The sequence below is a fragment of the Bubalus bubalis genome, chromosome 4 (genome assembly GCF_019923935.1).
Source record: "Bubalus bubalis isolate 160015118507 breed Murrah chromosome 4, NDDB_SH_1, whole genome shotgun sequence".
Taxonomy (NCBI): Eukaryota; Metazoa; Chordata; class Mammalia; order Artiodactyla; family Bovidae; genus Bubalus; species Bubalus bubalis.
Genome location: NC_059160.1, coordinates 109,698,366 through 109,724,289, shown reverse-complemented (window position 1 = coordinate 109,724,289; position 25,924 = coordinate 109,698,366). Strand labels below are relative to the sequence as shown.

Sequence of the window (25,924 nt, the reverse complement as noted above, 5' to 3'; positions counted from 1 at the left end):
AGGTGTTACTCACCGGTTTGTTTCACCCGACTCGCAGCCAGCCAAAACGGTGAGACGCCGAGGTTTGCAGCAAAGCAAGGAGATGGGCAAATAGGTGTCAAATCATCTCGGAGAAGCCAAGAGAATCTTTGTACCGCACTGGCGTAACTAAGCTACAGGCCTCTGCACATTTTAAAGGTCACAAGTGCGCATGCCTGCACATGCCCAGACCAGCGGTCAGGGGTCCTTTCTAGCCCTAAGGAGCGCAGCTTGAACTAGACACAGCTGACTCTTGGCTCAGCCTGAACTAGATGCAGCTGACTCCAAGTTCCTGGAAAACAACTCATGCGGGCATCTTATTGTTCAGGCTGCATGCTGCCTGGAGGACGTGAAAGTCTTAAAACCTTCATCAGAGAAGGTAAGTGAAGTGCCATTTCGCCCATGGTTTCTAAAGAAGCCAGACATATTGCAATTATTCCACTTAAACTAAAAATCCAAAATAGGCATATCCATAGAAAGTTCATTAGTGGTTGCCAGGAACGGAGTGGGAAATGGGATGTGACTACTGATGGGTACAAGGGTTCTTCTTGGGGTGATGGAAATAGTGGTGATGATTGTACAACTTTGTGAAAATACTATAAACTGCTGAATGACACATTTTAAAATGGTGAACTTTAGGGCTTCCCTGGTGGCTCAGTGGTAAAGAACCTGCCTGCCAATGGAGGAGACACGGGTTTGATCCCTGGACTGGGAAGATTCCACACGCCTCACAGCAACTATGCCTGTGCCCCGCAGCTACTGAGCCCCGTGCTAGAGCCCACAAGCCACGACTATTGAAGCCCAAATGCTCTAGAGCCTGTGCTCTGCAACAAGAGAAGCCACTACAGTGAGAAGTCTGGGAACCAGAACAAAGAGTAACCGCCCAGTTACAGCAACTAGAGAAAGCCCACTAGCAAAAATGAAGACCCAGCTCAACCATAAATATGTTTTCATGAAGCTATTTAATAAGACAATTTGGGAGTTAATGGCATTGGCTAGAAGTATGACCATTTCACTCTCAGAGTTTAGGCCTGAATTACATGTAATTTACAAAAAAAATATTTAATAAGTGAGTTCATCAAAAGATCTTAATTAAGTCACACGAAAGGAGAGGTCTGCTCTACTAAGTGTTCCACTATTACATGTTCTGTTCTAAGAAGTTTATTGAGGCCTGATTATTTCAACAGCACCTTAGACAGACTACTGTGATCATTTCAAAGTTGTCATAAATGTATTGAAAAGAAAGTGAAAGTCAAAGTGTTAGTCAGTCGCGTCCAACTCTGCAACCCCATGGACTATTGCTCGCCAGGCTCCTCTGTCCATGGAATTCTGCAGGCAAGAATACAGGAGTGGATTGCCATTCCTTTATCCAGAGGATCTTTCTGACCCAGGGATCAAACTCAGATCTCCTGAATTGCAGGCAGATTCTTTACTGTCTTGAGCCACCTTACATGGGTTACATGATATGAAACATTTAAGATACCACTTTTTAAAAATAAGTATTAATATTAGACTAAAAAATGTTGTACAAAATTAAGTTATTTCAAGGTAAATTAGAATATTTTTATTATTATAAAGCTAAGACTTTATTAAGAAGAAAGTTGAAGGATACAAGGAGGGGAGTTAAGGATTATTGGTTCCAGTGCTGGGTTCCATACTATTCTACCTCAGGAACCCAGGCAACTCTGAACAAGTAAAGTTCAGGAAATGAAATGGTGGCAACTGGAGAGTGTCCAGAAGAATGGCCAACACTAAGATACCATATGTCCCAAGGCCTTCACTCTTAGGGTCAGCTGGCAGACCCTCATGACATGGAAGCCAGGAACAAAGAGGATGACCAGGTACTCAGGAGCTGGGTGACTAGGAACAAGCAACCCACCAATACTTTTAAAACAAGTGGCCAATAAATTACCATACTGTCTTCTTACATAGCACGAGTGCCTAAACACAAATTGATGTACTCTAATTTTGTTGTGACAGCCAGACTAAGCAATTAATTACTTAGATTTAGTATCCAAGGCTTAGCAATTTCAGCTCCAAAAATAAAGCTTGCTATATAATTTTTTCTTTTTTTTTTTTTTTAAGCAGAGTGCCTATTATCCAATAAAGTTTCCAGGAACTTCTACTAAAATAAGATGAGCATTGTATCTTTGACTGATCTGGATGCACAATGTTTTGGGCAAAGCACCAAATCACAAACAGAAATAGAAATAAAAGAATAAGTATCTGATAAGGAAAGATGCTACTTCATCTCAGGGAAGACGAGGGTTTTGACAGTTCTCACTCAGCAGATCTTACACAGTCCCTGCTTTCCACCAAGGAGTCTTCTAAGCACTGATGATTACATAGTTCCTGCTCTCCAGGGTGGACTACATGAGCAAATAAGCACTCGAGGGCAATGTGATAAGAGCTTGGTTGTGAATAACCACAGGAGAAAATGCTGTAATCAATATGAGACATAGGAAAAGAGGCAGTTGAGAAAAATAGAAATCGCCTGATGATCCACACTCCATAAATAGTCCCTTGTGAGTATTTTCTTACAGTCATAAACTTTGAAATAGGAACATACTAGACAAAATCAAGTGCTCCCAAGCTTCCTGTGATTCTGTGCTTTTTCACCAGATTCTATTACCAAGGAAGCATACTATTAAAAAGACGTGATTTCGGCTAAGGCCTTTGATTTTCAAAACGTTGTGAGTTGTTTTATAAAAAGAATAGATTCTGATAGAAGCCAAGTGGTCAATTCTGAACTCAGAATGATTTTATAACCCTACATTTCCCCTTCTAGCTTTTCCTTTCCCTCTCTCCTCTCTCCTTCCTCTCCCCCTCTCCTTCCTCCTCTGGCTCCATTATTTGTCTTTATTCTAGATAGACTATTAAAAACCCCAGAGCCCCAGAAAAGTCTTGCTGCCCACTTCTGAAAGTAGAGCTAAATTACTGCACCCTCAGGAAATCTCACACTAATCTTATAAGATCGTGCTTCATTTTTTCCTGTGGTTGAAGTTATTGCTAAGATAATGCATTTATAAAACATTTTAAGTAACACACCACTGCCAAAAATAGTATTATAGTATTATCATATGTCCTAAAGCTGATTTTAACCATCACTTTAATCTTCAAAAGATAACTTATTCCATAGAGAAGACTGGGATTTTCTTCAAAGTCAGAAAAAAAAATAAGCTTTTTAGTGAATTGAAATGAATAAGATTAAAGAAAAAATTCTGCTATGGGAGCTTTAGAAAGCTATATAAAATACCAAACACTCCAAGAAGTAAAAATAAAGTTTGAAACATAAGAAGTCTAGCTGTTGTAGAATCATGTAGGGAATATTAACGAATGAATAGCTTGAAATTACTTAGTTAAAGCGGCATATGTTCTTAGTGTTATTATATTGTAAGATGAAACAAAATCTGAAGGACTAAACCATGTTCACTGATTTGAATACAAAGGTAAAATAAAACACTCAAATATCACATTACACTTATCTTTAAGCATAGCAGCCACACACACACAAATTTGCTACCTTCTGGAAAACATCAAATACAAACATTTCCAGGAACAGCACAACAGATTGGTAAAGTATAAAGTAGCCCGCGATTCCTGCATTCTTTCTTGGTGACGTGCTGTTTCTCACTAACCCAAAACAAAACTGGACACACAGGAAAAGAACTTGCACCACGGAAAAGTCATACAGTCAGTCCCACTTCATTTTATTACAAAACAAATACTGTACTCTTCTACAGCCGTTCCTTCTATTATTCATTTTTATGCTCTTTAATCCTCAAAGTGACTGGGGGTTTCCCAATCACGAATAGAAATTAGCAAGGTCGTTCATATTTCACAAGGGGCTACAAAAGGCATTCTCTGTTCCCTGGGTTCTGTGAGTGCTTCCAATCATGGCAGGGAAATGACCTCCCTCACACAATGTGTGCACACACACCTCCCAATTGGTGAAAAAAAAAAAAAAAAATCTGTGAACTAGAGATCTATTGGACCCAGTCAGGTTGGGTGTGTGGAACAGTGCAAGCTAGGGAAGAAAGCACTGGCATGGATCTACCTGATATCAAGCCCATTCAGTCTTGCTGGAGAGAACTAATTGATTCTGTTCTTTTGACTTTTTAAGGGCTCAGCCAAAGTCTCCCTCGGTGAGAGTGGAAATGAAACAAGTGGTAAACTACACCTAATGACTCTGTGACACACTTGCAGGCCTCTGGTGTTGTACCGTCTCCTGAACACAGAAAGAATAGTCAACAAAGAGCCGTACCAGAAGAGTTGGTAAAACCGTCAATTGCCACAACAGCTGAGAGAATCGTCCTATTGAAAGGAAATTAATGAGCGAGTGTCAAAATGGGCAGTTGGTGTCAATTCCTAGAGGATTTGAAAGTGAGAAGTGGACTTGAGGAAACCATGTTAATAGAGGCCTGGTTTGTAGGAAAAGAAAATCATACTTCACCAAATATCCATCATAAGAGTCATGCTTGTCACAATTCACATTAGTCTGTGTTTTGAGAAAAAGAATGCTTTCTTAAGGGCTATGTAGGCACCTTACCTTGTTGAGCTCCAAAAGCATATGATCGTCTGTTTTCTTGAAAACAAATTTAGAAAGAAATTCTACACTCAGCTGATGTGGTAATTCTTGGAACAAAACATATTCACCATTTTTTTTTTTAAAAGAACATTTCAAGCCCAAACTATTTTTTTAACAATGTTCAAAAAGAAGCAAAAAACAAGAGATGGTAAATGGCAAATAGAAATTAGAGATTATGAAACTTTTATAAAGAGAGATTTATGTTAAAGAATTCAAAGAAGTTAGGCAAGATACTAGAAAATATCAAGCAACAGCAATTCTATTAATATTTGAAAACATGTAAAGAACTATTCTGAAAGGAGCTATAATATATACTTGCTGTTACTTAAGAATATTCAATCCTACTATAGAGTATAAGAGAGTAGATGAAACTATATATAAAAACAAATGATTAGGAAAACAGGTTACAGACAAAGTGAGTTCACCCTATGCTTGTCAACACAGAAAGGGCTGGAGGGCCAATTAAGCATCAAACAACCAAATGTACCTGAGAAACCCCATTTCAAGAAGTCTTAAAATGACTACTTATTGGTGACGTCCAGTTTGGTCCACATAATCTGCTAGCCGCCCCGTAGATATAGTAGATACAGCTCCCTATAGGTGAGCTGTAGTTTTGACTAGGTATACAGAGCATCCGTGTATTTGTTCAGACACCTTCTATCTGGTGAAATTCCTTGCTCATCCTCAATTCTGGTCCTTGTACTGGTCTACTGGGCAGACTGAGGGGGAAGGAAGAAATACAGGACATAAATGCATTGTGTAGGCTTCCCAGGTGGCGCTAGTGGTAAAGAACCCACCTGCCAATGCAGATGTAAGAGATGTGGGTTCAATCTCCGGGTGGAGCAGATCCCCTGGAGAAGGGCATGGCAACCCACTCCAGTATTCTTGCCTGGGAAATCCCATGGACAGAGGAGTCTGGTGGGGTTGCAAGGAATCAGACATGACTGAAGCGACTTCGCATACACGCACATTCGCATTGTGTAACTCAAGACTTGGATAGTAAGGTCTCTCCACTCCACCTTTACCCTGTCCTAAGTGTGCTAAACTACACTGTCTTTCTCTTTCCTTCTTACTGTGTATTTTAAAGTAACAATAGACCATGGGTTTCAAGCATTTGAATTTGAGAAGCAATTTCATGACCTCTGGGACAGGATGGCACTGTACATGGAAAATACCATTGCATCATTATTTCCCAATGGGTCAACACAGGTCCAAATCTCAGCCAACAGCTATCAACAGTACCTCTTTTGGTCACTAGAAAAACGGAAGTTATCCTACGCGTGGCCAGATAAACACTGAAAGGTCCTCTAAGTTAACTTGCCCTTAGACTTTTCTTTTCCATTGCAGGCTACTCTTCTATTGGGCACTGTAAGGAGACTCAGAATAAGGACTTCTTTTTGATTATATAAATCAATTTATGAGCTGTAAGAGGTGCTCTAAGAGTCAGAATTTAGTTAATAAGCATGTGATTTGGGGCGAGTAGATTAATTTCTCATTGTTTTATTCCCTTTTAAAATGGAGATAAATCATATTGGCAAAACATTGTGAAATGAAGTGAAAGTCACTTGGTTGTCTCTGACTCTTTGCAACCTCATGGACTATATAGTCCATGGAATTCTCCAAGCCAAAATATTGGAGTGGGTAGCTTTTCCCTCCTCCAGGGAATTTTCCCAATCCAGGGATTGAACCCAGGTCTCCCGCATTGCCCGCATTGCCGGCGGATTCTTTACCAGCTGAGCCACACAAGTGAAGCCCAAGAATACCGAAGTGGGTAGCCTATCCCTTCTCCAGGGCATATTTCCAACCCAGGAATCGAACTGGGGTCTCCTGAATTGCAGGCGGATTCTTTACCAACTGAGCTATCGGGGAAGCCCAAAATATTGTGATATATAATGAAATCATTTATCTAAAGTGCTTCAACACAGGAATTGCCACTTTTTTTTTTCAAAATTGACTAATGGCTACAACTTTACAAAATAAATTATATATAGCTACTCTTTATGCTATACTCTAAAAGTACAAATCCTGGAATATTACAGTGTCAAACAGCTTTTAATCTCATATAGTTTATACTTAAACAGAAAAAAAAAAAAACTTAATAAAAAGATTGTGCTTACATTGTGAAATTATATAGCATGGCTTTTCCAATCACAACACCTAGCCCAGATCTTGAAATTAGAGAAGACAAAACTTAACATGATTAATTTTTATGTGACTAGCAACACACTGAAATAATTCCTGTACTTAAAAAGCACCAGGATATATGCAATTTAAACATTTTATCACTTTTGGCATGCTTCTGCCACTTACCATCCTAAAAGCTAACATGTATTTATCTCAAGGTGAAATGTCTGAAGTTCTGAAAAAGTGTGAAATGTGTGTGTACGTCTGATTAAACAACTGTTTTTTTCCAAACCGGTAGAGAAACTTTATGGGATAAATGTGTTTGTACAGTGGTGACTATTTGTCACAGTAGGCTCTGACATAGGCTTTAAAGCACCAACTATTTTGGACAATATGTCATAACCAGCCAGTTGGAGGGCAGTAACAAAATACTTGGCTAACCATTCTATACTAGAGACATCTGTTTAGCTTAGCAAGCTGGTAACACCAGACCCTACTATAATTTGGCTCATCTGAAGATCACAATCATTTAGTTTTTAAAAGATGTAAACAACATTGAAAGGCCATTCCATATATCTTAGACATTTTAAACAGTTATTAGGAGCATCATGAAAAAAGTTTATGATTACATAAACTATTACGTTTAAGTGAAAAAGACCATATATACATGATATTATATTTATATTCTTAAAATTATTTAATATAAAATTTACATTATATAATATTACATAATATAAAATTTTTGGTCATATGTAGGACAAAAAAACCAAAGTATGATTTATTGAGGCAAGAGGTAGATGGGTGATTTTTCTTTTCTTCAAACAATTGAAATAATACCAGTTTGTATTGTTTACTGTGTGCTGGATACTGTATATTAGGTGCTTATTAACATTGTTTTAATCATTAAAACCACCTTATAAGGTAATATCATTTCCATCTTATGGACTAGCTGAGACTTAAGAGAAGTTAAAATTACTTGCCCAAGGTCAAATATTAGCAAGTGGCAGAGCTGAATCTAGAACTTATGTCTAACATCAAATCCCATACTTGTAATCACTATAATTCTCTTTAAAGAAAAAAGCCTATACATCCTGTACTCTGTCCATTGCTCATATCTATGAATAGATTCTACCCATCTATCCTGGATAGATGCTTACAGCTTGTTCTGATTTGCCTGGGGATTTCCCAAGCTTAGTCCCGAAAGCAGGACCTTCAGTGTACTTGTCCTAAGCAAACCTTCCCCAGTTGGCAACCCACAGGGTAGGAACACTTAACCTAGAAACACTGTAATGTTTCACAAATGTTGCTCTAAAATCCCTCAATCTGAGTGAAGACAGGGAGTGCGCAGAATTTTAAAGGGAACTTCATTTTTTAAACACCAAGGAATGAGTGTTTCTGGGGTAGAGGAGAAACACTCCTATTTATTGTCTCTTTCCCTAGATGTTGTGCCTAGAAAATAAATGAGCTGCAGCTTCCTTCAGTAGCCCTTTGTGTCTAGCGCATGAACTGAACACAGGTTATATGGGGATTGAGAGCAAAGAGTAAAAAAATAAATTTCTTGAAACATCTGAAGAGCAGCCTCTCTGGTTCGTTTCTGCTTGTCTTAGACACACTTCTTCAGAGCTGCTTGAAAAAGGCCGCTGCCCAGCCCAGCTTTTCTCTGCCCAACTTCTCACTGCTGCTATCTGGAGGTTGCAGGGGATTTGCCTTTGGGACAAATGGAGAAAGTGGCGTCAACATAGACACACTATCATGTGTAAAGCAGACAGCTCTGAGAAGTTGCTCTGTAACACAGGGAGCCCAGCCTGGTGCTCTGTGATGACTTAGATGAGTGAGATAGGGAAGGGGAGAGAAGCTGACCAGAGAGGGAATGTACATATAGCTAATTCACATTGTTGTACAGCAGAAACCAACACACTGTAAAGCAATTTTCCTCCAATTCAAAAAAAAAAAAATGTTTATAACTACAAATAAAATCTTTATTGAATTAAAAAAAAAAAGCTTCCCTTCTCCTCTGCGTGGTTGGGCCCCTCCCCCTTGTCCTCAGCAGTAACTCGAACGTTCTGTCAGTCTAAACGCAAGCTATATTTACCATGGTGTTTGGGAATCTCTGGGCACAAACTGTCTGAAGATTAGGTAAATTACAGGTGCCCGGGCTCATGTTACTCATTTAGCAGCCACAAGTTGAGAGCATTAATCTGCCTCTTCTGAATTTTCCCTTTCAGTCAGTGGCCCTTCCTTCACCTTCTATTCTTTAGGGCCACTCCCTGGCCTTGCTAGCTGACCCTTCTTCTCCCCACAAGCTGGACTTCGTGCCGTTCATTTTCTTCCTCTCCCTGCTCCTCCTCCTCCAGCCCCTCTTTCTTTTATTCCCTTTCCTCCTCTTTCTTTCCGCTGCTGAAAAAGTATAACTATTTCCTATCTGGCCCTCAGTTCTGCTTTTTCAGCTATAACAGAATCTGCTTTTATGAACCCGGTTTCACTGACTCAGTGGACATGAGTTTGAGCAAACTAGGGGAGACGGTGACAGACAGGGGAGCCTGGTGTGTGATAGGCCAGGGGGTCGCCAGGAGTCTGACAGGGTTTAGTCACTGAGCAACAAATGCAACAATCTAGCCAAAGTCCCTAGGTATAGCCCACGAAAACCTCTTCATCAGTTCCTGACATGCTGTGTCTACTTCTTCCCTGAACTTCCTCCTACGGTCACCACTACCCTAATCGTCAGGTCTGTTAAAAATCTTCAAATCTGCTCCCTAGAAATACCAACCCAACATCTTAGGAACTTCCCAGACCATTCCATCCATTCGTGACAGATTGTTCATTGTTACACACTCACAAGAAACCACATTCTCTTCCTCCAATTTCCTAGTCACTTGTGTAATTTTTTTTTAAATTAGAGTCTGTCCCCCTAGTAAACAGAAATTTGTTGAGGGCATAAATACACAAAACACAATTACTGGAGTCCCTAGTGCTAATATTCCATGGTGGCTCAGACGGTAAAATATCTGCCAGCAATACAGGAGACCTGGGTTGGATCCCTGGGTCAGGAAGATCCCCTGGTGAAGGAAACAGCAACCCACTCCAGGATTCTTGCCTGGAGAACCCATGGACGGAGGAGCCTGGCTGGCTCCAGTCCATGGGGTCACCAAGAGTTGGACACAACTGAGCAACTAATACTAGTGCTAATATTTTCACTTCTGTTACACAATTAACACAAATAAATCCCTAAATTTATCCTAAACATCTGTCTTAACAGATCTGCATACTTCAATTAATTCCCTTTGGCTATTTCAATCAGAAGCCGTATGAATTGGGAAGGAAGGAAATTAACATTTTTGAGTGCCCACTCAATAATATGGACTCAACATATATTTTTCCATTTTATGCTAACAACAAATCTATGATGTATGTATTGTATATGCCATTTGATCTCTTTTAAAATAAGCCTGGAATGTATAATTATGAATGGCTAGAACTTAGTTTCTGACTTATCCAAGACTCTGCTTTGCCACCAGATACAACACCTTCCCAAAGGCTCACAGCGGAAACCCACTGTTGGCTGGACTAACTATAATCCTTTTCCTCCTACACTTTTTCACAGAGAGGAAAAGCTGGACATATTCAAGATTTTGTGGAGATGATGGGAAGAAAATGCGTTTACAAATAACTAAGCATGAAGTAAGAATAATTTGAAAACTATTTGAAAACTCTCAATTCTATCACTAACTTACTTTCACATTTCGTTATGAACTCTAGGCCCCTGAAGTGACTTATTGATATTTAATTTTATTATTCTCTTATTAGTTACTCTTTTCATAATTAAAAAATGCACTTGAACTATCTAAAGCTTGGAGGATAAACCCGTTTTGACCACTTGTCAAGATCTGTGTCTCCCATGTTGTACTGAGAAATAATATAATTGCAATTACAGGCATCTCACATTCTGTAAACAGTTTGAGTTCCAAGAGTTCACTAGTTAGTTGTTTGGAATCACTGTGTATTTTCCCATTACCTAATCTAATAAAAAATGGTTATTTCCCAAGTTGGCATTTCCTTTTTTCTCTCTTCCCATCCCTACATCAGCCCTCAAAACAACAAAAAAGGGAAAAATCTGTTTGAACAAGGTGAATAACAAGACTAATATTATTGGCCTGAATTCTAGAGAATGTTGTTAAAGGGGTTTTGTAATTTAATAAGAAATGACAATTCAGTAGTGATAGCTGAATTCACACAAAGAAATGCCACGCCTATCTGGGAAGTTGCTCTTGATTAGCACCCCAAAGCTTTTTCCTCTTCTTCCTAGAATCTTCTCTGTCTATGTTTTGAACTCACTGTTTCTCCAGTGGTGATATTTAAATAAGGGAAAAATAAAGGAGAAAGTGCACTTCCATATTCTTTAGCAGGTTCATAATGCATAGACTGTCTCAGATCTGCCCGAAACGTCTTAAAATCAGAGGTGAGTCTGAGAATCGTTATCACCTTACACGTTACTTCTATCATCCAAGCAACAAAATTCTGAGAAGCAATATTTTTCTAACCTCATTTTTTCTGTAAACCTAATTGCAGTAATTAAAATACTTTTCTTTTTGGGTATGCAACATTTTTGAAGTGACTGCATTTTTAAAAACTTTATCATGACCTTTGAGAATATGATATCTTTGTCATTATGTACTTTATGGGTGAAAAACTGAGAATTTGAGATATTAGGGTTGACTAAGTTCTCAGAGGCCCAAAGTAATTGTGATCTAGGCCTTCTACACCCCAATTCAAGTGCTATTTCTCCCATTTTTTAAATTGCTTAGTCAGTCTCACTCACCCTTCTAGATTCCATCTCCATAAGAAAAGGGATCATTTTTCACTGCTTTATTCTTGGCACCCAAGACACTATCTGGCACTCAGTTACTCAAAAATGTTGAAGAAATGAATTTCAGATATCATTTTCTTAATAATCTTAGCAATAATGCTATATAATTTTACTGCTTAAAATGACTTTTCAAATTGCCTTCTCATTAGAAGATGCAGCACAGAGTGAAGTTAAGAGCACAGGGTTATTTTCCATAATATATTCAAGGCTATTCCATGAATTCTTGGAGCCTCCAATCTGTAGTCGCTACTGCTGATATTAGCAACCAGGGGACTGGCAGAAATAGGAGAAACTGCACAAAAGTATTAGATTCTTATTATTCCCTGTACTTCCTACTTTTTTAAAAACTGAAAAATGGTTCGCATACTTCATAAGGAATATACAGCTGCACAATAACAAAAATGTAAAAACAGCACAAAATGGCAAAACTTAACATCTCAGGTCTATGACTTGATCAGAAAATAATGAAGATTTATCTTATGGAGTAAGCGACTTAACTCAAAAATGTAACTAGTTTCTACATTGTCTGACCATTGAGTCCAAGGACATTGTTTTCAGCCTATTCATTTTAAAAAAAGAAATCATATTGAGCGTAGCCTATAATTATCACTGCTTGGGGTAGAAGAAGAAGATATTATGTTTCCATCTGGTTTTTTAGGCACTGACTCTAATGGCCAAAACCAGAGGTGACTGTCATCCCAAAGGCAATTTATAGTTGGAAAGAGTCTTCCAGAGCTCTGGAAAAGAAAGGAAAGGGAAGAGAAAAGGAAAGGGTATAACAAAATAAAACAATTTCAATAGGAGGAAAAATTATCTGCTACAGCTGTGCTTTCATTTCCTTCATAAGAAACGGTCTTAGCCTTGACATAGCCTTATGCTTTCCATGATAACTAATGTTCATCAACCAGCTAATGTAAGGTTATATGCTTCACACTCATGGGATCAATTAATTGAATTGTCCCCAAAATTCCATAAGGCAACCATTGTTGTCTTAAGAGAAATCGAAACCTAGTATTACCTAGGCACACAGAAACAGAAATTAACTTAGCGAGGACTTGAAGGGACTTCTTCGCAACTTAGGGGCCTTGCACTTCACCCTTCTCTTGTACTACCTCCCCAACCACCATACTTGTGTGCGCTGAACCACAGGCAAGCTGCAGGTAAACACACTCGTCCTTGGTTTGTGTCTTCGCTGCTACCTTTCTCAGCTGAATCCCATGAAACGACTTATCTGGCATCAAACGGTGCCAAGAAAGCGAATGAAAAAGCCGTGAGCACACAGTGTAGAATAGGAGCCTTAACAGAGGAAACTTAAAGTGCCACACTGAATCCTGGAATATCAAATAGCTATGAGTCTTATTTCCACTAAAACTATTACTCAAGAGACATTATTACATTCATTGCATCCCCATCCTCAGTCCCACCCCTTACCTTATAGGTACTACTGGTCCACCATGGAGGGGTATGGAATTCAGATCTTACGTTGCCACCCTCCAGAAAAAGATAGCCAAGGAAGGAATCTGAGCACCCTCTAGCCACCCCTTCCAGCTCCCAAACTGTCATACAACCTTAGTAAAAGAGAGGAAAGAGATTTACCTGCTGCTATGGAGGCAGAAGCCTGAAAGTCATGTATAACCTTGGAAGGACTGTAATGGTTTTATCACAGGAATAGCATCTTTTTGAGAGGCAGGAGAGAGAAAAGAGCTGAACCACTCTGCAAATATTAACCAAGCTATTTTGGAGCAATGGCTATTGCCTTTGAAATCTTTCATCATGGGTCTATACTTAGAATTCAGATGAGCCTGGGGGAGGGGAACAGTGCAGTGTTAATCCCCAGTTGTTTTGAATTTGTCCTGTAAGCAGGTTGGTCTCTAAAGTGTCCCCAATTGAAGTGTTCGATACTTTGTTTAAATTTAGGAGTCTATGTATTTTGTTTTAACCTGTCCTGCATATAGGTTGTCACATCATTCTGAAGGTGACAGTTCTCAGTTTTCTTTCAAACTAGATGTTCTAGAGAGCACTGGCTGTAATCACATTGAGAGACTGATGCTCCATGACAGCTAAAAGTTGGATTGAGTTTCAGGAGCTACTATATATAAAGCTGGGGCGACTTATGTCACCGCACTAATTAAATGCCATCTGGGTAACCACCCAGAACCTTCTGAGTTTTTGAGCCCATCACCCTGTTCAGACCAAGTCAGAGGCCAAGGAAGAGAACATGATGATGGACCTTTTTGAAACTGGCTCCTATTTCTTTTACTTGGACGGGGAAAATGTTACCCTGCAGCCCTTAGAAGTAGCAGAGGGCTCTCCTCTGTATCCAGGGAGTGATGGTACCCTGTCGCCCTGCCAGGACCAAATGCCCCCAGAAGCCGGGAGCGACAGCAGTGGAGAGGAACATGTCCTGGCGCCCCCAGGCCTGCAGCCTCCCCACTGTCCCGGCCAATGTCTGATCTGGGCTTGCAAGACCTGCAAGAGAAAATCTGCCCCAACCGACCGGCGGAAGGCCGCCACCCTGCGCGAGAGGCGGCGGCTCAAGAAAATCAACGAGGCCTTCGAGGCACTGAAGCGACGGACTGTGGCCAACCCCAACCAGAGGCTGCCCAAGGTGGAGATTCTGCGGAGCGCCATTAACTACATCGAGCGGTTGCAGGACCTGCTGCACCGGCTGGATCAGCAGGACAAAATGCAGGAGTTAGGGGTGGACCCCTTCAGCTACAGACCCAAGCAAGAAAATGTGAGCCCAGATGCTGCCGCCGGGGCCGGGGAATGGATAGGCTGATTAGGTGCCTTCCTCGGGGCCTTAACCTCCAGCTGCTCGGTCTCCGTTCCCGGCCCCCTTCCTCGCCCTCCCCTCCCGCTCCCTCTCTAATGAACCCCCGGTGACCCGTGAACACGGGGTGCCTGCAAGAGGCAGGAAATTCGTACCCGGCCTGAGGAAACAGGGGAGACACCCCCACCAACGGCCCCCTAACCCACCCCCGGAACCCATGTTTCTTGACTAATCTGCTGCCTCGGTTTTCCTCCAGCTTGAGGGTGCGGATTTCCTGCGCACCTGCAGCTCCCAGTGGCCAAGTGTTTCGGATCATTCCAGGGGGCTCGTGATAACTGCCAAGGAAGGTAAAGTAAAAGGGCACAGGGCTACTAGAGAAACTCCCGGGAGGGGGCTGGGAAGTTCTGTGGGGGCAGAAAACAATGCTCGGAGCCGAGCGGGAACCGGGATGTGCCCTGCGAGCTGGCGCTCCCAACGCGGGGACCGCGCCTCGCGCGGGGAGCAGAGCTGCCTTCCTTCCATGGGAAGTATGTTTATGTGTCTGTGTATTTTCTGCTCCCAGGAGGGACAAGCATTGATTCATCGGCCTCGAGTAGCCTTCGATGCCTCTCTTCCATCGTGGACAGCATTTCCTCGGAGGAACACAAACTCCCCTGCGTGGAGGAGGTGGTGGAGAAGTAACTCAGTGGTCCGGACGTTCTCCACGGAGCAGGAAGATCCCACCCTCCCTGCTTCGCCTAATCCTTTAGATCACGTTACGTTAATATTTAGGAAGCCAGACCCAGGAGTTTATGATAGGGAAGGAGACATATTCACAAAGAAACTTTTTGGAAACTGCTGTGCACGCTCGGATGAAAAAGCCTTTCGGCTTTGGGCTTGTATCTTGGGAACCGCGAGTGGCTTAGATCAGCGGTTTTACTTTGTGTTTGGTTGGTTTTGTAACATATTTACTTTTATTATGGTGATCCTTTTGTGCCATGTTCAGAAGAAGTTCATTCCTGTTTAAAGCAAAGTGGGAACGTTGCATCTAAATGTTAGTGGTATTGAATGTATTTTTGTAAATAACATTAGTACTTTCATTTTTTATGTAAACCTAAGAAATATATTTTAAATGTGGAGTGACATATTGTATATAAAATGTGCGAGGATCCTGGTATTGTAATATTAAAATATAAGTTTCTATATGAACAAAAGTTGGTCTAATTTGATTCAACTGAAAAAAAATATGTTTAGAGGGCATAAATAAAGGTGAACCACATTTTAATTTAGACACCACCCAAACCCATTTATTTGACCTATGGGTCGATTTAAAAGGAGGAAAATGAGTTGTTTTCCTGTGCCTGAATTAAACTTTTCATTTTTTTGTCTCATGTAGATCTCACATTTGTGGTTAGAAGTGAAGACCATTTGGAAGGAATCCGTCCTTTTCCCTTTTATCAACATCCCGTTTCTTCTTTTAGTTAAAACACAGAGCCCTTTACCTGGAGATCTGGGTGAGATTTACTTTATCAAAATTAATAACTGAATCCTTCAATCCAAGAAAGTCTCATCCTTACAAGAAATAACCACACACACCAAAAAAAAAAAAAAATTCAGCTAATTTTGCCCCAGTTACTTTCCCTCTTTGACGCTACAGGCAGCGCCCTTCCTGAGGAAGCATTCACATGGTGTACCAAGGACTGCCCTGGCCTCCAAGCAAGGTCTCTGGTCCCTGCCTGGTTTTCTTGAACTAGACTGGTGGCTTGAAGACTGGAATATCCTCTAGGCCTCTTGTGGTTTGGGTTTGTTTTCCAAATAGAAAGATAAAAGAAGGGGGACGATCTGTCTCCTGAGGTAGGGTAGGCGTCTTTGATGGAAGGTTGCCTCCAGAGAGGTAAGGGTTAACTGGCTGAGGGCAAAAGACCACAGCACACATGAAACCTCTTAGCTGGACTAAACAGCGAAGCCCCAGAGAGGCCTGAAGCCCCAGGAGCCCCTCACGGTGAGGGTTTTACAACGTGTGCCAGGTTTGTTTACCCTGTAACCTCAGGAAGAAGCGACCACCAAGAATCGCGGTGGGAAGCAAAGCCTAGGAGGAGGGCAAATCATTGCTTTGGAATCGCTACTTCTCTCTCTCCTTCTGTAGATGGCACTTTCACTCCCTCCCCCTCCTCCCTTAACTGCTTCCTTTCCTCTTTTTCTCCACAGCTACTGTCCAGTTCAAAAATGTGAAAAATCAAATCGAACCCAGCATCCCCTAGCCCAACCTTGCTACCCAATGCCCCAGCCTGGACCTGACGCCCACCACTCAAGTCCCAGATGCCGCCACAGACCGCGCCCCCTGCAGGCGAGAAGCAGTATCTTGCCCTTTCAGCATTTCAAAAGGCCTCTGCCTGCCTATAACAGTTACGCAAATTTCTGGGCGCATGAATAATTCGTTTCTCCTAAAATACTCTTAAAATGTAGAAAGCTACATAGAGGAAACTGATCTGGACATATGATCCCTCGCAAAAGTGTGAACGCAGCAGGTGGGAGGGTGAGTGGAGGCAAACTGCTGAACGTCTGTGGGCTGATAACTGGATTGAATCGTTGCTGCTCCTCTTTGTCCTGTTTCCTCATTATATAATTCCTGGGGTTGTGAAGGTTCACTGTGAAGTCTTTAACCAAAATGGGACACAAAATAAACATTAAATGTTAGCTGTTTTTATGTTTCATTAGTGACTAGATTTACCATCTAGTCACTAATGAAAAGTGAGCAGCTTTTCTTCCACTAAAAGTCCCAGTTCCTTCAGATTTAGTTGTCTAACTTTTCAGGCTCTGGCTGGGAGAGTATTAATAACAATGAGACCAACAGCCAGATGAATGAGCCATTCCTAACACTTTACCTATTAACTCATATAATCCTACAAAGATCTGTGAGAGAAGTCCTGCTGTTATTTCTTATTATGAGAAAAGGATACTTTGGAGCAGAGAGAGAGTCTTCCTCTCTCTGGCAGAGAGACAGGATTTTGAGCCAGTCCACAACAATGGCTTCCAACTTCCTCCCTTAATCGTTTATGTATCATGAAAGAGAAGCCTTGAGAAAGGAGAAGATACATTTATGGTCTGTAGGATAATTGGACTGAATTTGACAACTGTTTTTCAAAAGCTCTTTCTCGAGAGTAATTAGCTAGTAAACTCCAAATTAGAGAAGTCATTTAATTAAAATGTATGTGGTCAAGCATTGCAAATTATCTAATCTGAATACATGTGAATGAAAATGTCTTGATTGTATGTATACCTCTTAATCATGCTTTTTATGTATCTGTGATTTTTTCTGAGAATCAATAGTGATTTCCTAATATATATATATGGGATATATACATATATATATATACATGCACACATACACACACCTCTATATTTTAGAAAATCAGATTCATGCCTCAACTGAAATAAGATATCATAACCGAGCAGGTAAACTCATTTAACTTTATAATTGCACATATATTTATAATAAGATTTGTGTTATAAGCTGCTCAGCAGCAGAATGTTTTTTATCAATTCATGGACTTTACTTGCTGATAGATTTTATTTGGTCTTTGCAAACCAAATCCTCTTTATCTTTCTTAGTTGAGTAACCTGAGAAATTGTTTGGAATAAGTTTGCCCATAGAAAGTCTCTTCATTAAATAGAGCAAATATTTCCCAAAGACTTCATGTGACCTCCACTGCTACAACTGACATGGTAGGCTTCCCAGTGAATCCTTGGTGTGTTTGCAATTAAAATGTTTTTATTTGATATTAATGATGGTAATCTTGACTAAGGCCAAAGCCAAAACAAACAGGGCTGTGGAAACAGAAAATCAAGATGTTAATAACTCAGTAAAGATAAGCAATTTGAGATTTAAACTGGAGCCTCATTTCAGAGGTTATTAAGTATAAAATAACAAGTGATTTTCTCTTGTATGTTACCAAAGAAATAATCTGTAGAACATCAAATGTTAGCTTTCTTAAACTAACTTTAATCATCACACCTGGATCATTGAATTTCAAGCCTGAAAATAGTGGAAATACCCTTTGTCTAAAGGACTCTTTTTTTTTTTTTTCAGACTCTTTCATATGATTTGGGGGTGGAGGTATGATGCTAAAAATCAGTGATCCCAACTCCTCTTGAGATTGGTACAGAAGTCTTGGGTTGCTATAGTGACCTTCACCCTTATTAAGACATTTAAATTCAAAGTTAGAATTTACCCATCTGTGCTCTTCTCTTAGTAATATTTTGTCCCCTTTATTCATCTCAAAACTTTGCTCCTACAACACCTTATCTGGAAAAAATATTTTAAAAAATTTTAGTTCAAACTATGAATATCCCATCTCCAAATCTAATGCATTTGTAAATTAGCGATAACATGACATTTCCTTAAAGAGCCAAGCTATCAAGGCATTTCTCCAACAGACTCCTCCAGCCACTCCCTTAGAGTCAGCAGTGCTACAAAAGATGACCCTCCTTCCTAGAGGTTTCATTCTGAAAAAGCAATTTTTTGCAAGCCTAGTTCAGAGTCAGCCTGTGAGATGGAATGCCTATGCCATGTGCTGGAACAAAGACAATGCTGCAAAGACTGCCTACTTTCTCTACTCTCAAGGCTGCTTAAAGTCCTTACTTAGGCCTTTGATCTCTCCTGGGAGTCTTCGAACTAGGCAGAGGCCGATGTCTTCCTCAGCTGTCTTCTCCACAAATTCTTCCAGCAGCTTTGGCAGGTACTAATGTGTTTACTTAGGTGTGCCTGGTTCCCGGAACTAATAGTGGTTTGAAATTGTTCAGCACATTGTTATGTCAAATATAATGAGCAAAATTTCAAGAACAACTTCCATTATCCAGGAGTTGATAAGGTCTCAGGTAGGGGCAGAAGTGAATTGAAATGAACTTATCTTCCTATGTATATTTAATTTCTCCTGCTGAGAGAAACACGGAGAATTTTCAATCATGCAGAATTCCTAGGGTGGGCAACTTTTACTAGAAAAGGAAGCTCTGAGCATCATTTTGCTGGTGTGGTCTGTCCATCAACACTAGGATTGTTGCCATAATGCTCAAACTAAAATAGGCTCTCAAAAAAAAAAAAAGTTGATGATTACTTAAAGGTCTTTGCAATTAAAACCTGCTCGTAAGTCTAAATTGTAAGAAAAGTATGTGTTTATTTTGCTTCAGAATGTAAAATAACTCAAAAATTTAAAAACCATTATATCTGCTTCATCAGAATCTTAGCGAGCATTTATTTATATGACCCAGCTGGACTGACTTTTCCTCTCATCTTCTGCCTACTGTGATATTTTCCTAGCAGAGTCAGTGGTGGATCATGGAAGACATCCACATCCCTGGAGAAATAGGGTAAAACAGATTGTATTTTCAGTCTTTTCTATGAGAAGCAAAAGCCAATATGGTCTGATTTTGAGAAGAGGCCACCCTCTTCTCTTGAGTAGAAGAGCAATGGAAAAGACCTTTTTTAAAAAGTCAATTTTAACTTTTTTTTTTATACTTCTCTGTTCAATTTTCCCCCCTCAAAAAAAACCCAAAAAACTGTTTTTCTCTTACTCAGTTTCCCATTTTCCCCTCCCATGGTCTCTCCTGGGAAAAGAACAGGGGGGTTATCTCCTTATTTGGGGGGCCCAGGCATCTCTGAACGCATTGGCTTCCTACCTTCTTTGTAGCCTGCTTCCCATTTTTTTTTTTTAAATCTCTTTCTCCTCTAGCCCCTGACAGAGGTCTCAAAGTTTTGTCTCGGTTTTTAACTTTGGTGCTCTGAGATCCTCTTTTCAGCGCTTAGGTCCCAAGGGTCCTCAACCCTGGACCCTGTTCCCCCCCGCACCAAGTTCCATTAAGCCGCCGGGCGCTTGTGTTTTCTCGGCTTCTTTAGTTCCACTGGCCCGCGGCACTCTGGTAAATTTGTTTTGAGATCACCTTACCAAAGACAGCCTTAACCTCTGGTTCCTGACAGGGCCTCCTGAGTGACAGCGTCTTCTCAGGCCGGGAGCGGAGGGAAAGCTCCCCGGACCTGCGTTTGCGAGTGTCTGCTCTGGAGCGCTAACGGCGCGCACGGAGCCCGAACTGATTGGAGAAGGAAACAAATGAAATTCACCTCTAGGAGCTCAAGCCCTCCAGAAGCGATGCCTAGTTTCCAATTCTGAGTGACCTGGGGCAAATGACTTACTCCCCGAGCTTGGCTACCTTCTTTTAATAATGGGTCCAGTTACAGTTGCCACAGAATTGTTAGAAGCCATAACTGAGTGCATACATAGCAAGCGCTGGGAACAGTACTTCTCAAGAGAAAACTCTTCCTAATTGTTTGCTTACAAATATCCCACGCTTAACAACTTTGGGGAAAAGCACATTAGGTGCCTTGTGGAAAGAAATCGCCTGAAAGACAAGCCAGAAGCATAACTTCTATCTTCCACTTAAACTTGAAGGAGCAAATTTATTTGTGCCCGAATCTTCAATTTGCACACAGGTCTGATTTGCTTTGGCCAGTGTGTGACAGTCTGGACTACAGAGCTAAAGAAAGTGCTACTATCGCTGCTGACCAGAACCTGTGGTCCCTGGCTGAGAATTTCTGGATGAGAATATCTACCCACTACTGTGCTTCTGAGGTGGCAACGTGCACACTTTGGAATGTTTCCACTCCCCTGGATGGGTCCTTTAGGAACTCAATTCTTTTATCTGGTGTAGCCCTGGGTACCTATTCATTTCAAAGGCATCTACTTGTTAACAGTTCTAAAAATAAGGTGCAGATGAATTCCCACTGCCCAATTAAGCTGTCCATTGGTATGAAAAGGAGCCAGATTTTCAAGGGGTGGGGTGGTGATGGTGGTGGTGGAGGTAGAGTCTTTGTCTTGGAGATGACAGAACTTGGGAAAGGGGACAGCGGCAGGCACGTTTGTAGCAAACTTCAGTGACTGACATTCTCCTACCCCTGATTTTTTGGGGCCTTCACTTTGGAGAGCATATTTCACCCTTTTGAAAGTTAATACTTCTTTGGCCCCTGAAGATGGGGGAATCTGCCTGCCAGGGTTGCTTTCAGGAAATAATTTTAGAAAAATGTAATAGAAAGGAAGGCCCCTCAGCCCCTGTTAATTCAGAGTCACAACAGTTTACTGGACTGTGACCCAAGATCAAGGTGCGAACTCGCTTCTTTTAATGAGTCCACAAGCCTGGTCCAAAACCTCAGAATATTCAAGTCTATTTGTGTAGACCTTGAAGTAATAGTTTTTTCCCATATATAAAAACTATCCTCTCCCCACCCCCTACCGCAAGTGATTTTGATAGTGAGTTAAGCCAGGGTGGAGGAGGATTGACAAAAGCTGATTAATAGGGTCATTGTCACTTAAATGGAAGCCCTCCCCTCCCGCCTTCTAGCCATGAAGTTTCAAAGACCCTGCTGTGATTGCTTTTCTGTAAGGCTTTTGTCGCCAAAGTGTGTGAAGTTACTCCGGTCGAAGGAGTTGGAAATTTTACACGAGCCAAGAAAGATTGCCCTGCCGGCAGCTGGGACGCATCTGTAACGGTGTTAGTTTGCCTGAAAGCAGAAAATTAGCGACCCCGAAGCCCAGCTTGGCTGTTTAGACTGTGGAAATGACAGGGCGGGGCAGAAAGAGGGAGAAGGGAGACGAGCCCCTGGGAAGGAGTTCATCATCTAAAACCTGGTTTCTTAGAATACAAATCTTAGAGACGCGGTCAGGGTGGATCTTCCGCCTGCTCAGGTCCATCACAGGAGGAGGCACTCAGCAAACAGGCGCATAAGCGGGAAGGAGAGGAAGCCAGGTGTGTTCCTGGTCACCTGGCCCTCCTGTGCCCACGCCATTCAGATGAGCAGAGAGAAAACTCAGAGCAAGCTGTTTTTGGAGAAAAGGAACCTGCCAGGTTACCCCCAATAACACAGAGCCTACATAATGGCAATCTGAAGAGAAACAAATCAGATTAAAAAAAAAAAAATCTAGAGCCACTTCATTATTGAAAGTGCCACTTGAAGTTTTTAGCAACTGTTATTTGGCCTACTGGCTGAAAAAATTCCTGACACAACTAAAGTTCACGAAAAAGAGAAATACCTGAAAATAAAGTTGGTCCCTCATGTCTCATATTGGGAACACGGGTCCGCTTTTGGTGTCAACTGAAATGGGTAGCTGTATTTACCGATTTTCTTTTTAAATGTGAGAGCAATTGTACGAAGTTGGATTTCCTTCGTTGCTTTTGTCTGTGACACCCTCTAAGTGTCCCTTGGTTTAGGTAATCTAAAGAGTGCAAGTAAGCGGATTGGGGAGCCATCACCTCCGCCCCAGCAGAAACGCAGTAAAACCATTAGCGTCAAAAGGGGCAGTAAACAGCAAACTGTCTCTAGAGAAAAGGCGGAGGTTTGCCCAGACAGCCCTGGCGGGGGTTGCGGTGGGATATGCTAATAGTGCGGGGCCACAGGGGCCGGCCTCCCTCCCCCAAGAATATATAAAGAGCCCCAGCCCCAGCGCGGCAGACCCAGGCCGCCAGGCGTCTGCCCTTGTTAATTACCAGAGATACCGACCAGGGAGCTCGGCCCGGGATTTCCCTGCCCTCAGCGGCGCCAGGCTCCGGTTTCTCCCCTATCTATCTCTCTGCTGTCCAGGCCCACCCCCTGCCTCTCTGCAGACGATGGACATGATGGACGGCTGCCAGTTCTCGCCCTCTGAGTACTTCTACGACGGTTCCTGCATCCCATCCCCCGAGGGCGAGTTCGGGGACGAGTTTGAGCCGCGAGTGGCTGCTTTCGGGGCTCACAAGGCAGACCTGCAAGGCTCAGACGAGGACGAGCACGTGCGAGCACCCACGGGCCACCACCAGGCCGGCCACTGCCTCATGTGGGCCTGCAAAGCATGCAAGAGGAAGTCCACCACCATGGATCGGCGGAAGGCGGCCACCATGCGTGAGCGGAGACGCCTGAAGAAGGTCAACCAGGCTTTCGACACGCTCAAGCGATGCACCACGACCAACCCTAACCAGAGGCTGCCCAAGGTGGAGATCCTCAGGAATGCCATTCGCTACATTGAGAGTCTGCAGGAGCTGCTAAGGGAACAGGTGGAAAACTACTATAGCCTGCCGGGGCAGAGCTGCTCTGAGCCCACCAGCCCCACCTCAAGTTGCTCTGATGGCATGGTAAGAGATGGCTCTGTACCTGCTAGGACCTTCCCAACTTTTATAAAAATCCTTACATCTCATTTAGACCAGGTGTAGCAACCAGATATTCAGTGATTACTGGTGGATAGTTGGCTATTGGGGGGCGGGGTGGGGCTCACCACATCTAGATGAGAAGAGAGATGCCACATTTAGACAGATGCCAGCACACAGCTGTTGAACAGGATTTTGTCCTGACTTCCTACCTACTCTAGGTGCACACTGAAGGAGCAGGTTGTCACTTGAGATAGCTGGCTGTGAATGATCAGTCAGATGTTTTCTCCATTACTCAGTTTATTTCCAGTGTATACTACCAGTGGACCTTGACATACACTAACATCTAAAGGCAACTGTCTGAGGCCTCCACTGTCCCACCGTTTGTAACTGAAGGGAGAAACAGAAAGAAATGCCTGCATGGCCCCAGCCCCTACTCTGCTGATGCCTGGCTGAAAGATGTTCATGCATTCTTTTCAGAGGGCGTTTGCTCCAACGCTGCCAGGTTTTAATGTGTTTCTGCCTTGGGAAAGTGTTCTCTCTCTGAATTGGTGTGGCTTCCTTCTACTCCAATCCATTTTGCATGGTTAACCCAGTGTACACTGCTGCTGAATTCCACCCTCTTCTTTCTGCTGCCTCTCTCCTCTTCTCCAAGCACAGAGATTGACCTCAGTGCCCTTGCGATTGGTGAGGCTAGCCCTTCCTAAATCAAGGCAATAAAGGTGATTGAGAGTGGTCAGTTTATGGAGCTGGTGGGCAAGCACTGCCTCACCCGAGATTGGAGCACCTTTTGCCAAGACCTGAAAACAAACGCCTTCTTCTGTGTCTTTTATTATAGCCTGAATGTAACAGCCCTATCTGGTCCAGAAAGAGCAGCAGTTTTGACAGCGTCTACTGTCCTGATGTACCAAATGGTAAGAACCCATGACTTCAGAGGAGTTTAAAGACCAGTTCAACTTCAGAATTTAGCCTATCAAAGTAGAGTCTGTTCTTCCATGCAGTACTGGGAAGAGAACAGAATGGTATTTATGGGGGTTTGGGCAGGGCAAAATAAACACACATCTTCTGCTCAAAATCCTCCTAACAGATACATCCATGCGTATACACACAGACGTGAGCTTTTGCTTGAAATATTACCCAGGTGCTTCTCCACTCCCCAACTTCATCCCCATGAATTGCTAGATATTTGTTGCAAATTTCTACCAGGCTTTCTGTGACTACCTGACCTTTGGGTTTCGAAGGAGCTGACCTGCAGTTTAAGCGGCAGCATAAGCAAGGATTTTTTTTTTTTTTTTTAATGGTTTTCTCCTTGTGTCCTTAGTATATGCCACGGATAAAAGCTCCTTATCCAGCTTGGATTGCTTATCCAGCATAGTGGATCGGATCACCAACTCAGAGCAACCTGGATTGCCTCTCCAGGATCCAGCCTCTCTCTCCCCAGTTGCCAGCACCGATTCTCAACCTGCAACTCCAGGGGCCTCTAGTTCCAGGCTTATCTATCATGTGCTATGAACTAAAAATCTAGATCAGTTCTGCCAGAAGGCCTATTACACAGGAGGAAGGAGGTACCAAAAACCCCAAAGCAAGACAACCTGTAAATAAACATTTCTTTTCTGTTGTAAATTTGTAAATAGTATCTTGCCACTTTATAAGAAAGTGTATTTAAAAAGTCATTATTGCAATTTATACTTTCTTTTTTTCTTCTTTTCCTTCATCTTTGCTTTAGATATATAGTTCCAATGATATTATTTCTTATAGGGGCCGTTCATCAAAGGTAGTTTGTTGCAATGCTTAACTTATATATTTTTATAAATATTGCTTATCAAAATATTACCTCTGATGTTTAGTGCTTTTTTTTTTCTTTAAAACATTAGAATAGATGTAAATCAGTTATAGGGAGTTTTAAATATATTTAACTGTCTTGCTTTTCTCTTTAATCTTTTGATTTATATTGTGTTAAATAAAATATAACAATACTGCCTAATGGTATATATTTTAACATTTTCTTATAAGAAATACATTTTTAATCTAAGCACAAAATAGTACTTTGTGGATGATTTCAAGATATAAGAGATTTTTGGAAACTCCACCATAAATAAAATTGTTTAAGTGAGGAAATATTCTGGTTTATGATTTTGTTAAAAGAACCCCCTAATGGAATTGGCAGTCTTTTTCTATTCCTATTTCATATTCCTAATGGAATATGGTGTCTTTAAGGCGGGGCTGAAAGTACTGAAACAGTGGGTTTTGTAGATAAATCTGAATCGCATCTCGCGGACTCAGCTCAGGCCCTGCTGGTGTCACAGATGAAAAGACCACATTTCTACTTCAAGCATCTTTCAAAGGTGTCTGCTAACCAAAATTTTTCTTTTATCTTAATGTTGTATCATATAACATAAAGTTGTGTGTATGT

The 25,924-nt window shown here is 41.7% G+C and overlaps 3 protein-coding genes across 3 annotated transcripts in view; 2 read left to right on the top strand and 1 right to left on the bottom strand.

Moving 5' to 3' along the window:
* The window catches only part of LIN7A (lin-7 homolog A, crumbs cell polarity complex component), a 316,647-nt gene that overhangs the window by 72,962 nt on the left and 217,761 nt on the right, over window positions 1-25,924 (bottom strand). The window lies entirely within an intron of this gene.
* Window positions 13,775-15,129, top strand: MYF6 (myogenic factor 6). The gene is made up of 3 exons (NM_001290960.1): window positions 13,775-14,331; window positions 14,624-14,714; window positions 14,930-15,129. The coding sequence occupies exons 1-3, from the start codon at window positions 13,813-13,815 to the stop codon at window positions 15,046-15,048; spliced, it is 729 nt and encodes a 242-aa protein (NP_001277889.1). The 5' UTR covers window positions 13,775-13,812; the 3' UTR covers window positions 15,049-15,129.
* Window positions 22,999-25,023, top strand: MYF5 (myogenic factor 5). Its single transcript, NM_001290842.1, is given in 3 exon segments — window positions 22,999-23,499; window positions 24,350-24,425; window positions 24,833-25,023. Coding segments are annotated over 3 exon segments (768 nt in total).

Bases quoted from the DNA above. Each gene is read 5' to 3' on its own strand.
- MYF6 (NM_001290960.1), top strand. From the start codon at position 13,813: ATGATGATGGACCTTTTTGAAACTGGCTCCTATTTCTTTTACTTGGAC. The intron at 14,332-14,623 runs GTGAGCCCAGAT...GTTTTCCTCCAG, and splicing joins ACAGACCCAAGCAAGAAAAT to CTTGAGGGTGCGGATTTCCT. The intron at 14,715-14,929 runs GTAAAGTAAAAG...TTCTGCTCCCAG, and splicing joins CGTGATAACTGCCAAGGAAG to GAGGGACAAGCATTGATTCA.